The 21,704-nt window shown below is 36.8% G+C and overlaps 1 protein-coding gene across 2 annotated transcripts in view; it reads right to left on the bottom strand.

The window, feature by feature from the left end:
- Positions 1-5,334: 5,334 nt before the first annotated feature.
- MET (MET proto-oncogene, receptor tyrosine kinase) overlaps positions 5,335-21,704 on the bottom strand; it is a 173,152-nt gene continuing 156,782 nt past the window's right edge. For both annotated transcript variants that reach the window (XM_090287400.1, XM_090287399.1), the window contains 2 exons: positions 7,634-7,770; positions 5,335-7,525 (listed from right to left, as the gene is read on the bottom strand). In XM_090287400.1, coding sequence (XP_090143526.1) covers positions 7,315-7,525; positions 7,634-7,770 — 348 coding nt within the window. In that variant the 3' untranslated portion in view covers positions 5,335-7,314. The remainder of the gene's footprint in view (positions 7,526-7,633; positions 7,771-21,704) is intronic.

The following is a 21,704-nucleotide window of genomic DNA, read 5'->3' as shown; positions in this document are numbered from 1 at the left end:
TATACTTCTTCTGAATTACAAATGAATAAAAAAAGAGTAATCACAGCACATGACACATTTTTGCATTAGCCTTCTTTTTTCTTGTGAATCAATCTGATGTGATAGTGGCAGTTTTATTTTTTTGTTTGTTTGTTTTTTGCTGCCATGTTAAGCATTTGTTTACTAACAGCATTTCATTAAGCAGGACTAATTCCTAAGAGCCCATTAGCTTCCAGACAGTCATCAATTCCTGTGACATGTTTGGGATGAGATCATTATTATTATCATTATTATTTTATCAATTATGTTTATTTTGAGAAAAAATATCTATGTAGTTTTAACACTGCGTATTTTCTTTCTGAAATATGGTTTTTATAGTATTTTTGTGATAGTGATTTCTTGCTTTGCCCATGTTTCCATAGACTTTTTGGCTGTCATCAAAACTAAATTCCCTGGGTTTAATTCCCATTGTTAACAAAAAAAGTTAGAAACATCTTTACAAAAATATCCTGATAATTTATTTTGGTTTCTCTGTAATTTTTTTTTATTGGGACTTCTGAAATCTCTGAAGATCATGTGACTGATTTCAGAAGTGTGGGTGGGGTTTCACAAAGGCTCAAAATTTGTCATTTCTTGTTTGTGAGGATTGCTGCCACTAATGAATATGGTGGTTTTTTAGTCACAGTGCTGCAGAAGGAAAGGCCCAGCTTGATTGTAATGGGAAAAGCAGATGTCACCAGAACACAGTGGCAAACGTTAAAGTGAGGGCTTCCGCTCGTGGGGAGCAGTCTGTCCATTACCACTTCCCAACACTTTTAGAATTAGATAAAAAAAAAACCTCATAGAACAACTGTGGAAATCATAAACAATCAAGAGAAGTAAATAAAACATGGTGCTTAAAAATTTCAGGCTGCCCAATAAAAGTAGGAACTGATATTACAGATCCCATGGGGCACAAACAGTTCTGACATGTTTGGATGCCAAAGATGTTTAAAGTTGATCTCTTTTGGCCTGGTAAGATTTTATGCATCTTTGTTGTTCCAGCCCAGGGGTCTAAGGACTAGTGGATGTTTCTGCCAGCTTGAAACTCATGTGGTAAAAAGAATGTATGCATGTGATAGTGAAAAAGTGAATGCATAAAGATAAAGGGCTTTTTTTCCAAGAAACTAATATAATTTCATTGTAATCTGGTTCCAGTGCTTCAAAATAATGCTAAATTAGTAGTTTCCTTAGTTTAAACATTTCTGTTTATGCACCCTAAATATGGCCATTTTCATCTCAGCATTGGTTTTAAATGCTACCTGGTTTTCAGAATGCTCAACCTATTCTAAATTGCTGTATATGGGGAACTAGTTGTTCATTAGAAAAAATATAAAATTAGGAGCTATTTGGATGTTTGGATACTAATTATATATAATGGGACTAACTAATTGATTCATATCAACTTTCTTAACCTACACATTTTATTGATGAGAAGGGAACATTGATCTGGATAGCTCAGAAGTATGCAATGGAGAAAAGGGAGAAGACATAAGTTCCTTCTCTTTCCAGCATTTGTTAAATATTTGCCTTGAAGCTAACATAGTACTATGTAGACTACTTAAGTCCTAGTAGTGATGAGCTTTTCATTACCATAGATACGCTTTTGCCAATTTCCTAGCTATCTGCTCCAGGGTCATCTGGTAAGTCAATAGTGGTTATAAACCTCTCAGCATTGTGATCAATACCTTTGGCTGACGTAATCTAGATCTCTGGTGTAATTTACAACAAAGGGCAGTTTGGGCAAGCTCTGTTTTATTATCTTCAATTCACCTACTGAAATATTTCACTGGTTTATGACTGAAGTTATCTCCAATTTTTGATAGGTAGGGAATTGAAGTAGTCCTGAAGAAAAATGTCAAGTATGAATAGAAAAATATTTTATTGAATTAAAAACAATAAACATTTCTTCTTTTGGGATATAATGTCTGCATACCTATCTCCTGAAATTGTCTAAAGCACCACAAGAATGAATCATATGTGTCTTTGTAGTTACCTATGCATGTCTAGTCATCCAGATGGATTATAATACTAACGATCTATTCCTTATCTTCTAAATACACACCATATAACTAAAACAACACTATACTTAGTCTACTTTTCCTGGAATCTGAATAATCATTAACCATCCATTTGATCAAAACAAGGTCACTAGACATAAATACTGAGGGCCGTGTCTCCTATCGTTGTGCCTTCATGCAACTTCCCAGTAATTTAGACATATTTTTCTCCATGTCTGTTGTATATTCTAGGTCTGAAGGCTAAGCAAGAAAAAAGGAAACTAGTCATTGGGGAGGTGATCAAAGAACTAGTAGGAAGTTTGAAAAACGAAGGAATGGAGGTATTCTTCAGGTATTCTGCACTAAGAGGAGAGGTGCACAATCTCGTCACCATTTCTCATCCCCAACATGCACTGCCGTATCAGTATGCAAGGATAAGGTGAAATCATAGCTGTTTCTATTGTATAAAGCAGGTATGAGGTAAAGAGTAAGGATTTGGATTTAAACATCTATAAGGTCCCTTTCAGACTTAATTCCCCTTTCAATCAACCACCAGCTACATTTACATGGGTTTTTATTGTCAAAGGCTGAAGATAATAATATCCTAATTACCGTGCACCTATGGTGTGCTAGGTACTTTTCCACACTCTTTTTTAGTCACCAAATAATGTTGTTAATTAAGTAGGATTAACCTATCTGACTGAAAAATTTAGGTTGAGTTTCAGTATTTTGCATAAGGTAAGTCAGAGCTTGATCTATTAGCCTAAGAGGCTTCACTTTGGTTATGTTAAACTGTGATGCTCTTTAGTAATCAAAACAGCATGGTGTTGGCATAAAAACAGGCACACAGATCAAGGGAACAGAATAGAAAACCCATAAACAAACCCATGCATATATGGTCAATTAATTTACAATGGAGCCAAAAATACACAGCAGGGAAAGGACAGTCTTTTCAAGAAACAGTGTTGGGTAAACTGGATGGTCACATGCAAAAGAATGAACTTGCCCATTATTTTATGCTACACACAACAATGAACTCAAAATAGTTTAAAGACTTGAATGTAAGACCTGAAACCATAAAACTCCAAGAGGAAAACATATGCAATAAGCTTCTTGACATAGGTCTTGGTAATGATTTTTTTGAGTCTGACACCAAAAAAAGAGGCAACAAAAGCAAAAATAAACAAGTAGGACTTCATCAAACTAAAAAGATTCTCCACAGCAAAGGAAACCATCAACAAAATGAAAAGACAACCTACTATAAATGGGAGAAAATATTTGCAAATCATATATCTCATAAGGGCTTAATATTCAAAATATATTTAAAAACCTCATAAACTCAATAGCAAAGATAAAAAATCTGATTTAAAAATGGCCAGAACTGAATACACATTTTTTTCAAAAGAAGACATATGAATGGTCAATGGGCATATGAAAAGAAGCTCAGCATCACTAATCATTAGAGAAATACAAACCAAAACCACAATGAGATATCTCTTCACATGTTAGAATGTTTATTATCAAAAAGATGAGAGAAAATAATTATTGGCAAGAATGCAGAGAATAGGGAACCCTGTGCACTTTTGGGTGGGAATGTAAATTGGTGAAGCCAGTATAGGAAAGAGTATGGAGGTTTCTTAAAAAATTAAAAGTAGTACTTCCATATGACTAGCAATTCCACTTCTGGGTATTTATCTAAAGAAAACAAAAACACTAATTCAAAAAGATATATGCATGTTCATTGTGGCATTATCTAGAATATTCAAGACATGGAAAGGAACTAAGAGTCCATTGATATATAAATGGAAGAAAATGTGATTATTTATATATAGAATGGAATATTATTCAGCCATAAAAAGGAAATCTTGCCATTTGCCATTTGTCATAACATGAATGGACTAAGAGGGTATTAAGCTGAATAAAATAAATCAGACAGAGAAACACAAATCTCAAATATTGTGATTTCATTTACATGTAAAACAAAGAAACCCAAAACCAAGCTTGTAGATAGAACAGATTGGTGGTAGCCAGAGACAAGGGATGAGGGGTGGTGGAAGAAAAGGATGAAGGGGTCAAAGGTACAAACCTCCAATTATAAACTGTGGTGTCTCTTCAAAGTAGTGACTGTATATTCTTAAATCCTGATTGCCCAGCACAGTGCCTAAAATAAGTATTGAATAGATGCACAATAAGTATTAGTTGAATTAAATGAAATACTAATCAATTTATTTTATATAATGCTAATTTACTTTCTGAACTAAATCAGGTAGATTAACAATGGGAGATATCAGCATTCAAATATTTGATGTGCTTGACAAGATTTATATCACTTCCGCATAGTTTTTTAAGGGTACAATCTGCTGTGTAGGTCAGAGAGAGCAAAAATATAATTGGTGCTTACATTGTGAAGTAAAAAATCCTGTGTTAATTAATAATTTAGAGCATCAGATAAACTTGGTAAAGAGTTATCTTTTTTCACTCTCTAGAAAGGCTGCCCATCTCTCCATGTCAGTGTCCACCAAACATCATGGGGGGTCATCGGGGACTACACAGGTAATAACTGTATCTGTGGTGGTTTAAAATGATTGGAAATCCTGTTTCATTTCAGCAATGATTTAAGAATCTATTAACTGACAAATGGTAGGGATATAAAGATGACAGGTTCTTATCCTCCAGGGCCATGAAGTCCAATTGATCTTCCTATGTAAGGAGGAAGTTTGGCTGTGTTCAAGGATTGACTTCTCTCTCTCTCAGTAAAGAATCAGACCCTACTCTGTTTGTAGGTACCAGCTGGGCTTTTAAAAAAAATCAGATCACTCCAAAGTGCCACATGATTCTTAGATGAGTGCAATATCACCTTTTAATTCCCTTACCATTATAAGAATATTCAAGGAGATAACACGAAGGTAATTTTTTAGTAACTGGGGGCTCCTGAGCATTGAGATTCCGTGTAGTGGATAAGAAGGCCTCTCTCTTCCAACTCCCACCTAGGTATCTCTGTGCCAACTGAACAGATCCACTGTTATATCTTCTAGTCCAAAAAATGCACCTTGCTAGATAAGAGTAGGAGTCAGGTGCTCTAGCAGTTAAAAACTTGTCAGAGAAATGCAGGTAATTTGGCAACTCACGACAAACCACCCTTAGAAACACAGAGACTTCCTGAAATTCAAAGTGCTAATTTTTTTAGGTGCCAATGCATTAACTCAATTAAGGCTCTTGTATATGGATGACCTTGATGCAGCCAGGTGAAATCAATTGTAGGTTTCCTGCCATTATGTAAATACTAGGTAATCAAGCATGACCAGCAAAAACCAACTCTCAATTTACAAGATGATACATCACTTTATTTTTAATTGTATGATTTATCAGAATAATAACTATTAACATATAAAGTACCATTCAGTTCAACCGCAGGTATAGGCAGTGACAAGTATCTAATTTTTAGAAGACTCTCTTATTCCCACAGTCTGTCTAGACACATTAACCTAAGGACACATTTACAAACAGCAAATAGGATTTTCACATTTCAGCTTTCTCAAGGATATATACAGGTGTGTGAAGACTTGATGGGTTGTTGCTACAAGTTCTGTTTTGATGTGTTCATTCTCTTGACATCGCAGAGATAATACTTTAGGCAGAGGAGATTTATTTTTTGTCATTCACCATTTACAGTACTCTGTGAATTATTATTACTCTTTACACTTCTGAAAGAGTAATATTTGAATTGGAATATCTCTGCAGTACATTTCCTTGTGCCTTCAGATAAGTTCCACCATTATCAAAGAGCTCTTAGTTGTAATCACTCTCTTGCCCCAGCAGCCCAACTCTATTATTGTGTTTCAGTGTGACACACCCTCTTTATAGCTTGCTCTGTTAACCCTTGGCTTCAAGTCCTGGTGATGTAATGAAGGTGGGGTGTACTGGCACTCAGCATACTCCCTTATCATTGCTTATAGCCATTTAAAACCATGTCCTTAATTAATCCAAGTCTGACATATCTTTTCTGATATGTTCACAGTATAGTATTTTTGTGGCTTAACAAAAGTTTTCTTATATCATTAAAATAAACATTTTTATAAAAATAGAAAATTTAAATGCTTATACAGTAAAAACCAGTTAAGAGTATCCTGTGCCACATGCACTATACAGTAGTAAGCACAAAATCTCACAAAACAAGTCATCACAAAAGTCCTACCCAGAGTAACTGTTCATCCCGGTGAAATGGCCTTTCCATTGCTTCAATATTTTTAAAATACTTTTTAAAACATGTCCTAATGCAAAAACTGGATTCCTTCAAATTTTTATTGTCTCCACATGTTTGTGGGATAGGAAGCTGCTCTTTTAGAAAGAGGCTAATATTTCCAAGCCATCAATTTTCTCTTTGCCCTACATATGAGCTGGACTGGAACCAATGAATCTTTTAGGTAGATGTACTTTGCTTTAAAAACATGCTAAATTACCTTTAAAAACACTAATTACCACAAAGTACTTATTTTATTTTCAGTTGGCATTTAAAAAAATACAGACAAAACATGTAAATGTCCACATTCATTAGATTAGAACAATGTCATTTTCAAACCGTTGATTTTTAAGTGACAAATATTTCATTATGACTAAACCATTTTATGAAAACCTTCATGTCATCCATGTAAATATCCCTATTAAAGTATAAACACATTTTGTGTCCCACTGACTTGAAAGGTTAACTGCATTGCCTATGAATATTTCCCCAATAAAATGAATGTGTATGCAAAAATTTAGAAGAGAATGTTTGCCTAATAGGCAAATGACAACATCAGTAATGAAATACGGTAGTGACCATATAACACATGAAAGCTCATTGAAACATTTTAAACAAGTGCCCTGGTCCCAGGGCTGCCTAGACATTACTACTTCTGAATTTTCTGTGATTGAGAAGGCCTCAAAATTCATTACCTCAGTTCCCCATATGAAATCAGGTGGCATCCTGGTTTTTAAAATTTCAATCCAGAATTCAAGTTTTGGCCTGAATGCAATAGGAGCATCATCAAAGCTTCAGAGTTGCCATTGGTCACTGACCTTTGTTTTGGGACCAAGCTTCTGGCTCTGATGCTTTGTAAGATGAGAAATTCCTTAGAATCCAGTCATTTTAAATAACAACATAAGGTACTATAATAGTGCAATTTTGGCAAAATCAAAAAATATCTGGTGGCCTTTCAATGGCCTGGCAGTAAAAAATATATTGGACATGCTGTGGGCTATTGTTTGGACAGTTCTATGATGTTTATCAGAAGGGGGTTGATACTGTATCCACCCATCATGTGTCTCCCTCGTCATCAACTTTATCTTGTGATGACAACAGAGAAGGGTATGGAGAGACACATTTGACATTCACGTAAGTAGCATTCACATGGACATAGTGCTCTCCAATGAAAGTAGAGAATATAGTTGATATTCTGGAGACCAGTTCAGAGAAGGATGGGCGAAGTTCAGCTTTGGGGTGCCAGCATTTTAGCATCACTTCATATCTGTTCCAGAAAAAAAGAAATGCTGTTAGAGACACTTCAAAGACAAGCGTTTCTGTAAAAGTAAAAAATATAAGAGCTACAGAAGATTCTTTTGGAATTCCTACTTACAAGGGATCTGGGCAGTATTCAGGTTGTAAGAGCCTTCTGCCTTGCAACAAGTAAACTGTTATATCAAAGGTGTTGACATCAGGATAAGGTGGTGCTCCTCTTGTCATCAGCTCCCACAGGAGCACACCAAAGGACCACTAGTCAAACAATGCAAGGGATAATACAGGTGAGAAGTATGGCAGCACAAATATGAAAGGCAATCAATAGGTCTTGATAACTAAACTTGGCTTAGTATATTCAATATTCTTGCTGTTTGAGGCAAAAATTTCCTAAAAGACAATTAGTAAGCTATACATTTTATGATTTGTTTAAACCAGAATTGTGTAACATTTAGATTACAAGTAGATGTGAAGTTTTCAAAAGAATATCTGAAGTACACATGATGATTTAGATTTCATTTGTGGTTAGTAGTGTAGGATTTCTAAGTTTTCTCTTGTAGAGGCAAAGCATGAACAGGTTTCTATCTTTTTTTCCAATGGCTTCACTACAATTTTAGATTACTAGTAAAAGAAGACAAATAAGCCTTCCAAAATTTAAATTTGTGGGATTTCCAGGTAAATGTAAATAGTCAAGAAATGTAACCATATCTAAAGTTAATGTTAAAAGAGAAAATCTGAGTCACTGTAAGTAAAAATCCATATTAAAAATCAGAAGTAATAAAACTGCTAGGCAACAAGACTCTTTATTGCAAACTAATTTCAACAAAATATCTATAACATGAAAATATTAAATGAGGAGGTTAATATAAAACAGCTGTATCAATACTTTACAGGAAGATCGAAGGGACATGGAGTGGTTAAGTGACTTGCTAAAAATTCCCCAATAAGTCTTAATTCACAATGGGATAAACATCTAAAAGTTCTTGGCTCTTGGATCTTGCTTGGTCTACTGAATTTTATTAAATATGCAGTCTCTTGATTTAAAGCACTACTTGGAATACTACAAGTCATATATAGTATCTTCTCCTGGATGTGTGCCAAGGTGAGAATGACACAATGAAAATAAGTCAGCATGGGCAGGGGACCCAGGAAATTGGTTCTTTCTTAGCAACACTTCCAGCATACTCACAGACTAAGAGGCACATGAGGGGAGAAATTAGGGCCTGAGAAAAAAGAAACTTGGGGGAGAAGACTGTAGACTGGACAGACAGAAGAGAAAAACATAACATTGAGAGGCAAGTGTAGCTCATAAAATTCAACAAGAAGAAGAATAAGGCATGTCTTTGAACATGGTGGCCAAAAGAAAGAAATCAGGTAGTAGTAATTGCTACTATGATCTCCATTAATGGCTCTTTTTTTTTTGCACAAGTGCAAGAACCCTTAAAGGCCACTGGCAGCCTTGATACAAACAGAGAAAACAAACTCCTTCCCAGGTAGGGACTAGATAACTTTGCTGTCTTCTGCAGTCTTTCAAAATCAAAGTTTTCAAAGCCTGAAAATCTTATGAGTCACTTCTGACAACTTCATTGTGTTAACCTTCAAGTTCCAAAATTTGCATGAAAATTTAAATCAATTTAACAAGTATCTACTGACTTGGTCATATACGAATAAGTTACTCCCAAAGTTACTGGATAAGCCCCATGGTTGATTTAGCAGGGTTAAGAGTATTATGCAATTAACTGTCATGTAGAACAATAGAATATAATAACTACAATATAGAGCAATAATGGAAAGGAGGTACACATGTGAAAAATCAAAGATAATGTTGGAATACTGAGAGGGGCTTCAGGAAGAAAGTGACAGTAAAGTGGGTCTTGAAGGCAAGAGATAATTTATTTTACAGGTACAGGTAATGTGAGGGCAGAGAGAGTATTCTGGATCGAGGGAGTAGGCCCAGGGATGATGGTACACATGTGTTTCTATTGAACTATAAGTACAATAGTCACTGCTTGGTTTGTGAACTAGGTGAAGGGATGAGAGATACATAAGGTTGAAAGGGGACCATGAAATGAATGGGCATGCCTACAGTTGAGTTCCAGGAGATTGGATCTTGTAAACACTATGCGTTGTGGAGACAAGTTAGGAAATGTCTGAACAAGAGGTGAGGGATGCTACTGCATACTGGAACACAGAAGCCTATGAGACTGAACTTCCGAATTAGGGTGGTAGAAGATGGTATGTGTCATACAATAAACTGGGCACAGCATCATGCCCTTTAAAAAATGATTATCTTAGCCCTGACTGGTGTGGCTCAATGGGTTGGGTGTTGTCCTGCAAACCAAAAGATCACCAGTTTGATTCCCAGTCAGGGCCCATACCTGGATTGCAGGCCAGGTCTCCAGTTAGAGGCATGCAAGAGGCAACTGATTGATGTTTCTTCCGCACATGGATGTTTCTCTCCCTCTTTCTCCCTCCCTTGCCCTCTCTTTAAAAATAAGTAAAATCTTAAAAAAATATTATCTTATCTAATCCTTATAACAACACTGTTATAACCTTGTAATGTAATTAGTTTTATAGATGCTTTAAGATGAGGACACCGAAGTTCTGAGAGGCCAATTAGTTATCTATAATCAGGTCTCCCTAACCAATAGCCTAGACTGTAGGAGTGTCTGTAGGCAAATTCACAAAAAAGGGGGCAGAATTGGGTAAATTTCTGAGCAATAATTTGGAGGAGAGTTGGAGGACTCATGGGACAGGAGAGGTGAGAGGGCAGCAGTTTCTAAGAAAAGCAAGCCCCCTTTAACAGCTTTGGACTGAAAGAAAAGAAGAAACATAATGCTGACCAAGAGAGAGAATGAGGGAGTGGGAGACTCACAGAGAGGGAGGTGTGGATGCATGTGCATCAGGAATGAGGGAAACAAGTCAGTTTTAGTTTCAAGACAAGAAAGCTCTACCAGTCACACTTATTGTGTGAATAGTAAAGCCATTCTGAACATTTGAGCACTGGAAGTGAGCTTATCTGAAGAATTTCTGCCCAACTTTATCAAAAAGGTAAAGATCAAAGCATTTATTAGATATGAGAGATTGTTATAAGCTACAAAAAAAAAAAAATGATAGAATGGACCACTGCTGATGCAAGGAAGAAAAGGAGACAGCCAAATTTGAGCATTCAAGAGTAGGTAAACTGAAATACAACACAATTTGTAAAAAACTAAAATTGATTAAAAAATGGGTAAATTGATAAAATTTTATCAATGAACAAGTTTTGATAAATTCAGTAAAATTATAAATTACTCTTTGGAAGATACTAGTAAAATAATGAAAAGGCAAGACACACATTAGAAAAAAATATTTGCAAAAATATGTATCTTCATCCAAAATGTATATAGAACCTAATAATTCAGTAACAAAACATAAACAACACAATTAAAAGAACCTAGAAAATAAATTCTAAAATTTAAAAGAGTGGGCAAAAGTTTTGAGTAGGCACTTTACTAATGGAGGTATAAGAATGGCAAACAAGCACATTAAAAGATGCTCAACATCATTAGTCATTAGGCAAATGCAAATTTAAAAAAAACAGACACCACTACAACCTATTTGAATGGCTAAAACCCGGAATTGACAATGGAAAATGCTGGTGAGAATGCTGAACAACTGAAACTCTTATTTATTACTGGTAGGAATATAAAATGGTACAGCCTATGTGGAAAAAAAAAAACAAAACAGGTGGCAGTTTCTCATAAAGTTAAACATAACACTTATCTTACAACCCAGTAATCCTACTTCTAGATATTTACCCAAAATAAATAAAAATTATGTTCACACAAAAAACTGTTAAGCAAATGTAAAGGCTGTTATAATTACATATAACTTTTATTTGGAATTACTCTATAAATAACAGTACAAAGTTTTCTTAAAACACTTAAAACTGAACTATCATACAATCCAGCAATCCCACTGCTGGGTATATCACCAAAAGAATTGAAAAAGGATCTTGAAGAGATATCTGCACGCCCATATTCATAGCAACATTATTCCAATAGCTAAGAGATGGAAGCAACTTAAATGTCCATCAAGAGATGGACAAAGAAAATGTGGTAAATTCACGCAATTATATATTATTTAGCCTTAAAAAGAAGGAAGTCCTGTCAGATGCTACAACATGGATGAACCTTGAGGACATTATACTAAGTAAAATAAGCCAGTCACAAAAAGATAATGTATGATTCTACTTATATGAGGTACTTAAAGTAGTCAAACTCTTAGAAACAGAAAGGAGAATGGTGGTTGCCAAGGGGCTGGGGGGAGGGGAAAATGGGAAGTTGTTCAGTGAATATAGAATTTCAGTTTTACAAGACGAAAAAGTTCTAGAGATCTGTTGCACAGTGGTGTGCATATAGTTAACACTACTGTACACTTAAAGAAGGTTAATTTTATGTTTTATTTTTTACCAAAATAAAAAGACATGAACTACTGATACATTGATACTACTGACAAAACATGAATTACTCTTAAATGTTATGCAAAGTGAAAGGAGACACACTCAAAAGGCTACTTACTGTATGTTTCTATTTAGATGACATTGTACAAAAGGTAAAACTATAGAGACAGGAAACAGACCAGTGGTTTCCAGTTCCTAGGGGTTGACCTCAAAGGGACACAAGGAAATTTTCTGGAATGATAGAACTGTTTTAGATCCTGGTTGTGATGCTGGTGATGGCTACACAGCTTGAAGAGCTGGCAAAATTGCATAATGGTGATGTCACTAATGGAAATTAAGAAGTGAGGGATTGACAATTGGCGGTAAGGAATCTGAGTCTGAACATGGTTAATTTGTGATGCTGATGAAAACATCCAGGAAAACAGATTCAAAAGTTATTGTTGATGGGAATGATTTGAAATGGTTAAAGGAGCTTGACACCTGAAGACCAAAATCCTGTAGGATATGAGAGAAGGAAGAGGAGCAATCAAAGGTAAAGAAAACACAACAGAGAAGCCAGAGGAAAACCCCAGAAACCAAAGGAGGCAGAAATTTCAAAAAGGAAGGAGTGGTCAACAGTGTTAAATGCTACAGAATGATGAAACAGGATGAAAAAGCCAGCTGGTTGAATAACTGGAAGTTAATACTGACTTTAATGGAAACAGTTATACCAAGTGTAAACACTGTACAGCACTGGGTATGAGTAATTGTAAGTTTAGTCACACACCCCTTTTGTATGAATAGGCTTGAAGAATATTCAGATTTTAGCTGAACTCTGTCTGGGCATTTGCAAGAAGGTGGACCTTTCTATGAGCAGCATGTTTTTTTGCTTGTATGTTTTAACACACATACAGCTTAATTATATGCTTTTGGAAGTGTTCCATGCCAATATTCAAAAGACTGCTGTCATGGAAATGAAATTTTATGCAAATTTATCCATGCAATCAATAACCATTTCCCAAAGCAGCACTGTCTATGGATTACTCGGGTTCACTCGTTATGTAGCACAACAGTGTCTTTGAATGAGAGGGAGAGAGAGACAGCATTTCATATCTGCAGAAGCCTATGTCAATGTCCAGTTAAGTATTCAATATTTGAGTGATAGTTGCTCTCTGAGAAGTGTTGTCTTCCAGATGGTATATGTATGTTTGTGGAGGCAGTGGTGTGTGTGTGTTGGCAGGGCCTGGGGTGGGGGTGGGGGATGGTATTCAAAAAGCTCAAAATTCCAACTCTTGTCTTGAACACCTCAAATTTCATCAGGCTATTTTTGTTTTAACAGCTTTGTTGAGATATAATTTATATATCATAAAATTCACCAACTGTAGTGTATATTTGATGGTATTTACTAAATTTATATAGTTGTGCAGCTATCATCACAATCCAGTTTTAGATCCGTTCCAACACCCTAGAATGTTCCCTCACACCCATTTATAGTCAGTCTTCACTCCCACCCTCAGCCCCAAGCTCTATAATTTCCTGTCTCTATAGTTTATGTCTTTCTAGAAATTTCAATACTAAATGCAATAATTCAATATGTAATCTTCTGAGTCTCTCTCTATTCATTTAATATAATGTTTTTGAGGTTTATCCATGTTGTAGCATGCATCAGTAGTTCCTTTATATTGCTCAGTGGCATTATTCCATGGTATAGGTATACTATGTTTTGTTTGGCTATCTACCCATTGATGAACATTAGAATTGATCCTTGTTTTGGGTTATTATGAATACTATTACTGTCAATTTTCATGTATAAGCCTTTATGTGGGTGTATATTTTCATGTGCACATTAGCTGGCTTATTATACATCTCTTTAGCAAAATGTCTACTCAAAACTTTTGCCTATATTTAAAAATTGGGTATTTTGTCTCCACTATGCCCTGCAACTAACTTATTTATTGAAAACAAACTCCCTAGTTACTCTCAACTTATTTTATAATGTCTTCCCCACCTACTCACCCTACTCATAATAGCTGAAACCTGGCTTTTACTTGAAGACTAAAATTTCTTTGAAACGCTTACAAATCAAGGCCACTCCTCTCCCTCTTGCCATATCTCAATAGCTGCCGACCCATTTTCTTTTGAAGTCCTCTCCATTAGCATTGTTTTCTGCTCACTTTGTTTGCTGATGTCATGGATTTGTACATTTTCTTTTTTCAGTTGTTATCCTCAAAAACTGAAATATCAATATTATTACACCTCCAGACATCATAATCCTCTTGACTTATTACATGCAAATAGAGTGTACTCTCTAGTCCAGTCAACACCCAGGCTCCTCAGCACACCCTAGACCTCTGAAGTTATTCAGCATCTAAGACCCTTCCTGAGCATTGAATAGCAGTGGGCCCTGTGGAGCACCCCATTTCTTCTTGAAACTTTCTTTTCTCTTGCTTTCACAACAGTCTCTTCTGGGTCTCCTACCTTTCTGCTTTTTCTCCCTCACTTTGTATACAAAGATTCTCCCTAACAATTACTTTTGGACTCTCAGAAGCATATGTTCAGTCTTGACTTCTGTCATGGACTAAACTGTATCTCCCAAAATTTAAGTGCTGAAGCTCTCAGTGTGAGAGGGTATTAGGAGGCGCGGCTCTTGGGAGGTAATTAGGTTTAGATGAGGAGATGAGGGTGGGGCCATCATGATGGGATTAGTGTCCATAAAGGAAGATACCAGAGAGCTTGCCTTTGCCCTGTTCCTCACAGGAGGACACAATGAGAAGGTGGTCATGTCAAGTCAGGAAGAGGGCTCTCTGATCTTGACTAGATCATGCTGGCCTGCTCTTGAACTTCCAGCCTCCAGAACTGTGACAAATAAATGTCTGTTGTTTAAACCACCTAGTCTATGGTATTTTGTCATGACAGCCTGAATTGACGAGTACAATAAAAGAGGTTGTACAAGTGGCAGATCCACATTTCTACTTGCCGGACAGATCTCCCTTCCTGGATGTCCTACTCTCAAGTCAAACCCACTATGTCCAAGGCTCAACTTGGTATTTTTCCTCCTAAACTAGCTTGGCTCCTATGCTTCACATATGTGTTACTATTCCAGCATACAACTTACTCATCTTTAACTTTTATCAATTTCTTGCTGCATATTGTTGATTCTACCTCTGAGATGCTTTACCTCCTATCTCTTATGTTCTCACAGTTTCTATATTATTTCAGGTTCTGTCACTTTGTCTTTTAGTATTTAACTCCTACCAAATCATTTTACAGAATAAAGGAAGACCAGTCTAATCTAATTACAATTTAATGTTTTCATGTGGCCACAGAATAAATTTTAGACTGCCTGGCTTGTTTTCCAAGGATCTAGTATGAAGGTATTTTTCTCACTTTATTCTCAGAACTCTCCTCTGTGCCCTCCAGTTTTGCCAATCACCCCATGTTTACTGTTTTCATAGAACTTTAAAGATGTGCATACTTTTCTGCCCCTTTGTCTCACCTGCGTTCATATTGCTAATTTCACTGCCCATTCCATCCTCCCTTAAGGCCCGTTTTGAAACCAAGTGTCCTTTGATTAAATTTAGCTTTAAATTGTAATTCTAGAAATCATATTTCACTCTCTTTTTCTATAACCCTTAGAGACTCAGCTTTCACCCTGGATAATCAGCAATCCCTGAGGCTGCAAAAGAGAGTACCTGGACCTGACTAATGATCAGAGATTCTGGCAGGCTAGAGATACCACCTTGACCTAAGTTATGTTTCAGTTTCTAAGCCCGAAGATGGAACAACTCCCTATCTACTTTCCCATGAGTCCAGACCTCAGAACTGTCCTCAAGACCTGAAGACATGAGTTATTACCATTACCTTACCACCCAACAATCAGCTTCCACCATGACTCTGAACTCCCTAACCCACAGTGTCTTCTGATTTTTCTCTATATAATCTGCAACCTACATGCCATCAGGGAATTTGGACTTTTGAGCATTACCTTCCCATTCTCCTGGATGGCACCATTCAATAAAATAGCCAAATATTTTCCATTGCAATTCTCCGGGTTTAGTGTTTGGCTCTTTGAGGACTAGGTGGATGAACTCTTTCTGCTCTATAACAAAATGACAGCTCATGTGGGACTCAGCCTTGAGTGGGCTTACTGCCCACGATTCAGCAACCCCTGGCCAGTGGTGGTCTCCTCAGGTTCTGTCTGATCAACTGCCTGGACTAATTGTTCCAGGGATGGACCTGCAGTGCATGGTACCCACCAGGTGTGGCTGACCTACAGCACTTTCATTTTGCATATTGGTGATGTCTATTGGTGAGTAACTTAATGGGTGACAACCCCAGGGACAACCCCCCACTCCCCTTATTTTTAGTTGGGTCCTTGAGGGATTCAATAGACTTGGTTTGGGGCTTCCCCTATTCGTTATATTAGGGAAAGGATCCTGATTACTATTATCTGTTATTTATTGACTCTGTGGGAAGGGGGTACCTATTCTAACTGTATTTCAGTAGACCTTGAAGGAGTGTGCAGCAGAAGCACGACTAGCCAAGGAATTTTGTTTTTAACTTGAAACTGGTTTTGAATTTTGAATTAGAGCTGGCACATTAAATCTGAAAATATTGTAGATGTGTGTGGGTGGAATGCATGAGTGTGAGTGAGTGAGATATATTGTTTGTTGATGTTATTTGTTTTACAGCATGCAACGCTTTGGTCATCTGAGCAAAATTTTAACTTAGTCCATCCAACAGAAATATAACTTAGATACGGTTTTTTCTCTGCCTTTTGAATTGTATATGAGACACAGAAGCTAGTGATTTAAATAAAAGCTATGCAATGTCTGTTTGTGTTTGTCCATATGTTTATGTATGTATGTTCCAGATATAGCATATTTCTGCCTCTGAATGGTAATCCTAATTTTTAATGTTAAATTAGCTTAAACCAACGAGTGTTTATATGAGAATTCCCAAAAATATAACAGACTAAGACAATTGTTTTTCAGAAAGCTGGTTCTGAGTTTGGTTTGGTTAAATAGGCATATCTTTAAAATCAGCATTAAATAATACTTTTATTCTACCTGGGTTTATTAGTCAAATAAGTTTGTTATCTATCTATGTTGCAAAAATTGTAAGCAAAAAAACAAACAAACAAACTTGATATGATAACATTTTCATAAATACAGATATCCCCCACATAACATGGTACTTCTATAACATGCTTTTGCTCTAACATGGATAGAGAATTGGGGAAAACTCCCATAAAACATGAAATTAGGGAAATCCCTGTACAATACTGAACATGATAAAAAGCTTTTAAGAACAAAAGATAACTCATTTAAAATTTTTCATTCGAGCATGTACATCCTATCAGATCTGCCTGTAGAATTTTAAAATTAATCAAAGCCAGCAAGATGGATGCAGTAGTAGAATTTGCTAAGTCTTTAGGAGGGGAAGGTTTTGACAATGTAACTAGAAGATTTACAAGAATTGCTGGTAGATGAAGAAAGTGATGAAGCAATTTTGGTGGAAATGACATTTGAAATGTGCCAAGATAACTTAGGGGATGATAGCACTGACAAAAATGAAGAAGTTAAACAATTTACTCTAAAAAGCATAAAGAAAGGCCTAGACTTAGCTGAACAGTTAGAATCATATTTCTTAAACGAAGATCCTTGTACTGAAAGGAGCACAAAATTTAAGAGAGAACTTCAAAAGTGCTTAGCACTGTATAATGAAATTTATAAAGATCTCTCAGCTAAATGCAAGCAATCTAAAATAACAGATTTCTTGCAAAAAGTAGAGCATAGAAATCAAGATAATGCTGAAGAAAGTTCAGAGGATGAGGGTATCTTGTCAAAATGAAAACACATTTAGAGAAAAAAGATGGTGGTGGAATAGGTATCAGTGTTGTCTGCTTGCTCCCATTGCAGAAGGACTTGAAGTACAAACACAGAGTGGAGTGAGTGAGTGCAGATTTCAGACAGGGCAAACACGGACAGGAGTGTAGGAGCAGCGAGAAAGAGGGCAGAAAGCTTGGCCTGCACTCTCAAGTGGAGTTGCTGGTCTACCCAGCTTGGCGCCTCTGCCGCACTGCACTGAAAGGGGCAGCTTCTGACCAGCTCATGAGCCAGGATATGCTTGGAAACTTCCCCCTGCCATAGGTGCCCTGACAGGCAAAGTCCCAGAAGGAGTCAGAGAGAAGGTTTGGTTGAAACAGCTGGAGGTGGGGGAAGACAGAGAACAGTCTGGACTGTGAGAAACTGTGGGAACCGAGTCTTGGTGGGGACCCCCTGGGCTGGCACCCCTGCGCCCAAGGGCGCTCACATCAAGGCTCCACCAAACAAAAACACAGAACTGAGCTGCAGAGAGAGGCCCACATGGGAAAGCTGCAGCAAAACCCCAGGCTCAGTAGAGACCCCAGGCAGGCAACTCTGTGCATGCACAAACACAACAAGGCTCTGGCAGGCAGGTATGCAGGCTGGTGCTGCAGCTTGGAGACAACAAAGAGACTTTTTGGAGAAGGAGTGGAGACAGGACCCTAGACTGTGTAGGGACTATGGTCATGTGTACTCGCTCACCAGCAGAGTAGCATTGCTAGACAAGCCTGAGGAGTGCTGGAGAGTTCCACAGGACCAGTGTGGGGGACCCAACTCAGTACAGCTCACAGCAGAGAGCTGCAGCAGGCCCACAAGCGAGAGAATAGCAGCCTCAGAATCCAGCTAGATCTCCTTACAGATAGCCAGCCAGAAAAGAAGATTTGAAACCCACAGAATTTTGACCAGCGGCGCATCCAGAAATAGAAGACAGCACCCAAAGTTTGTACTGGGGAAAAGCTCTTTCTTTAATCTGTTTTCTACCCTCTCTCCCTCTTATTCTTCTTCTTTAATTTTCTGGTTTGTCTGTTTTGTTTATCCTCCCACTTGCACTAAGTGTATAACATATAACTGCTATATAAACCTAATACTATACACTTCCACTTTCTCACTTCATTCTGCATTCTTCCCTCCCTTTTTCAACATACAATGTAAATATTACTTAGTGTCTCATGTAGCCTTGAGCCTACTTGCTACTACTATTATTCTACCATCTTCTTTCTCAAAAATCATATTTCTTTCAGCTAGCCAATTCTTATCTGTTTTCCTATAGTATAACAGTATTAAGCTCTTTACATCTATATTAATACTGGCTCATTTGCTGCTGACAGTTTGATTGTGGGTGGGGAATATTTTTGAGGGTGTGAATTTCTTGCCTGGGTTGTGTGTTTCTGTTTTAACAGCATCTCCACAAAAAAACTCAAGATGTGGTCAGCAGAGTGACTCTCAACCAACTAGCCAGAGAGAAGATTCCACCAAAGAGTAACTGAAATACAACCAGACAGCTTAAACAAATGGCATAAAGGGCATCCCAAGAGCATCAAGCTCAGGAGATCAAAGATACTGCATGACTGAATCCCCCAGGTCTCCTATACAGAACCCATACCGCAAAAGGTGGAAAATCAAAGCAGACAAATCTAAGAAACAAAAACAAACAAGAAGAGGCATCCAATATGGGGAGACACAGAAACAATCTCCCAATGAAAGGAAAAGAGGAATTCCCCAGAAAGAGTGCTAGATGAAAAAGAGGTAAGCAAAATGTCAGACATGGAATTCAAAAGAACGACTATAAGGAAGATCAATGAACTTGAAAATTCCAGGGGAACTACAAAGAACTCCAGGGAAACTACAAAGAACTCCAGGGAAGTTACAAGGAACTTATGGAGAACTACACCAGCATAAAAAATAGACATAGAAATTATCAATAAGAACCAGAATAAAGGAAGAATAAAATTCCTGAACTGAATAACACTGCAGAAGCAATTAAAAGCAGGTTAAACAAAGCAGAAGATCAGATCAGTGAGTTAGAGGACAATGTAGAAAAGAATTCCCAGGCAATACAACATAAGGAAAAAAGATTTAAAAAGAATGAAGAGGGTTTAAGAGAACTGCAGGACAACATGAAACATAACAATATCCATATCATAGGGATAAAGGAGAAGAAGAGCATGGGATAGAAAACCTGATGGAAAAAGTAATGACAGAAAATTTTCCTAACTTGATGTAGAGAGAAAGTCATGCAAGTCCAGGAAGCACAGAGGGTCCCAATGAAGATGAACCCAAAAAGGCTCACTCCAAGGTACATGATAATTAAAATGGCAACATTCAAAGGCAAAGAGAGAATTCTAAAGGCAGTAAGAGAGAAACAGAATAACATACAAGGGAGCTCCGATAAGACTATCAACTGATTTCTCAACAGAAACACTACAAGCCAGAAGAGAATGGCAAAAAATATTTCAGGCGATGACAAATAAAGGCCTACAAAAAAGACTACCCTACCCAGCAAGGCTCTCTTTCAAAATGGAAGGTGAAATAAGGAGCTTCCAGACAAAGAAAAACTAAAAGAATACAACTCCACCAAACCAGCATTGCAAGATGTGCTAAAGGGAATGCTTTTATAAAGAGAGGAAAACGAGACAGGGAGAGGAACACAGGTACAAAGGGATATTAATAAATACCAGTCAATAATAACTTTAAATATAAATGGATTAAGTGCTCCAATCAAAAGACATAGGGTAGTGAAATGGATATGAAAACATGACCCACATATATGCTGTCTACAAGACACAACTCAAAAAAAAAAAAAAAATATTTACACAGACTGAAAGTGAAGTGATGGAAAAAGTATTCCAAGCAAATGGACCTGAAAAAAAAGCTGGGGTAGCAATAATTATACCAGAAAAAACAGATGTCACAGCAAAGGCCATAAAAAGACACAAAGAAGGGCATTTCATAATACTTAAGGGAAAAACCCACCAAGAAGATATTACCCTGGTAAACATATATACACCTAATATAGGAGCACCCAAATTATAAGGAAAACATTGGAAGACTAAAAGAAGGATATCAACAGCAACATACTTACAGTAGGGGACTTTAACATCCCATTGTCAACAATGGACAGATCTTTGAAGCAAGAAACACCAATGATATGAGGCATTGAACAACACTTGTTCAAATGGACTTAACTGATATACATAGAATTTTTCACCCCAAAGGAGCAAAATATACATTCTTTTCACGTGCACATGGAACATTTTCAAATATAGACCAAAACAAGATTCAACAAATTCAAGAAAATTGAAATTATATCAAGCATCTTCTCAGATCACAATGCCTTGAAACTAGAAATCAACCTCAAGGAAAAGACTCAAAGACATTCAAACTCATGGAGAATGAACAACGTGCTATTTAATAATGAATGGGTTAACAATGACATCAAGGAAGCAATCAAGAAGTTTCTGGAAACTAATGATAATAAACACACAATAACCCAAAACCTATTGGACACAGCAAAAGCAGCCCTGAGAGGAAATTTCATAGTAATACAGGCCAGACTGAAAAGGAGAGAAGAATCTCAAATAAAAAATCTAAACCTACAGCTACAAGAACTAGAACAACAACAACAAACAAAGCCCAGAGCGGGTAGAAGGAAGGAAATAATCAAGATCAGAGCAGAATTAAATGACATAGAGACTAAACAAACAATTCAAAAGATTAACATAAGTAGGAGCTGGTTCTTTGAAAAGATAAACAAAATTGACAAGCCTTTAACCAGGCTCATCAAGAAAAAGAGAGTACCCAAATAAACAAAATCAGAAATGAAAGAGGAGAAATCACAACTGATATCACAGAAATACAATGGGTTGTAAGAAATTACTAGAAACAACTATATGGTGAGAAAC

The sequence above is a fragment of the Furipterus horrens genome, unplaced genomic scaffold (assembly GCF_987537825.1).
Source record: "Furipterus horrens unplaced genomic scaffold, mFurHor1.1.pri manual_scaffold_9, whole genome shotgun sequence".
NCBI lineage: Eukaryota > Metazoa > Chordata > Mammalia > Chiroptera > Furipteridae > Furipterus > Furipterus horrens.
The sequence above is the reverse complement of the archived record's forward strand: the minus strand, read 5'-3'. Positions and strand labels throughout refer to the sequence as shown.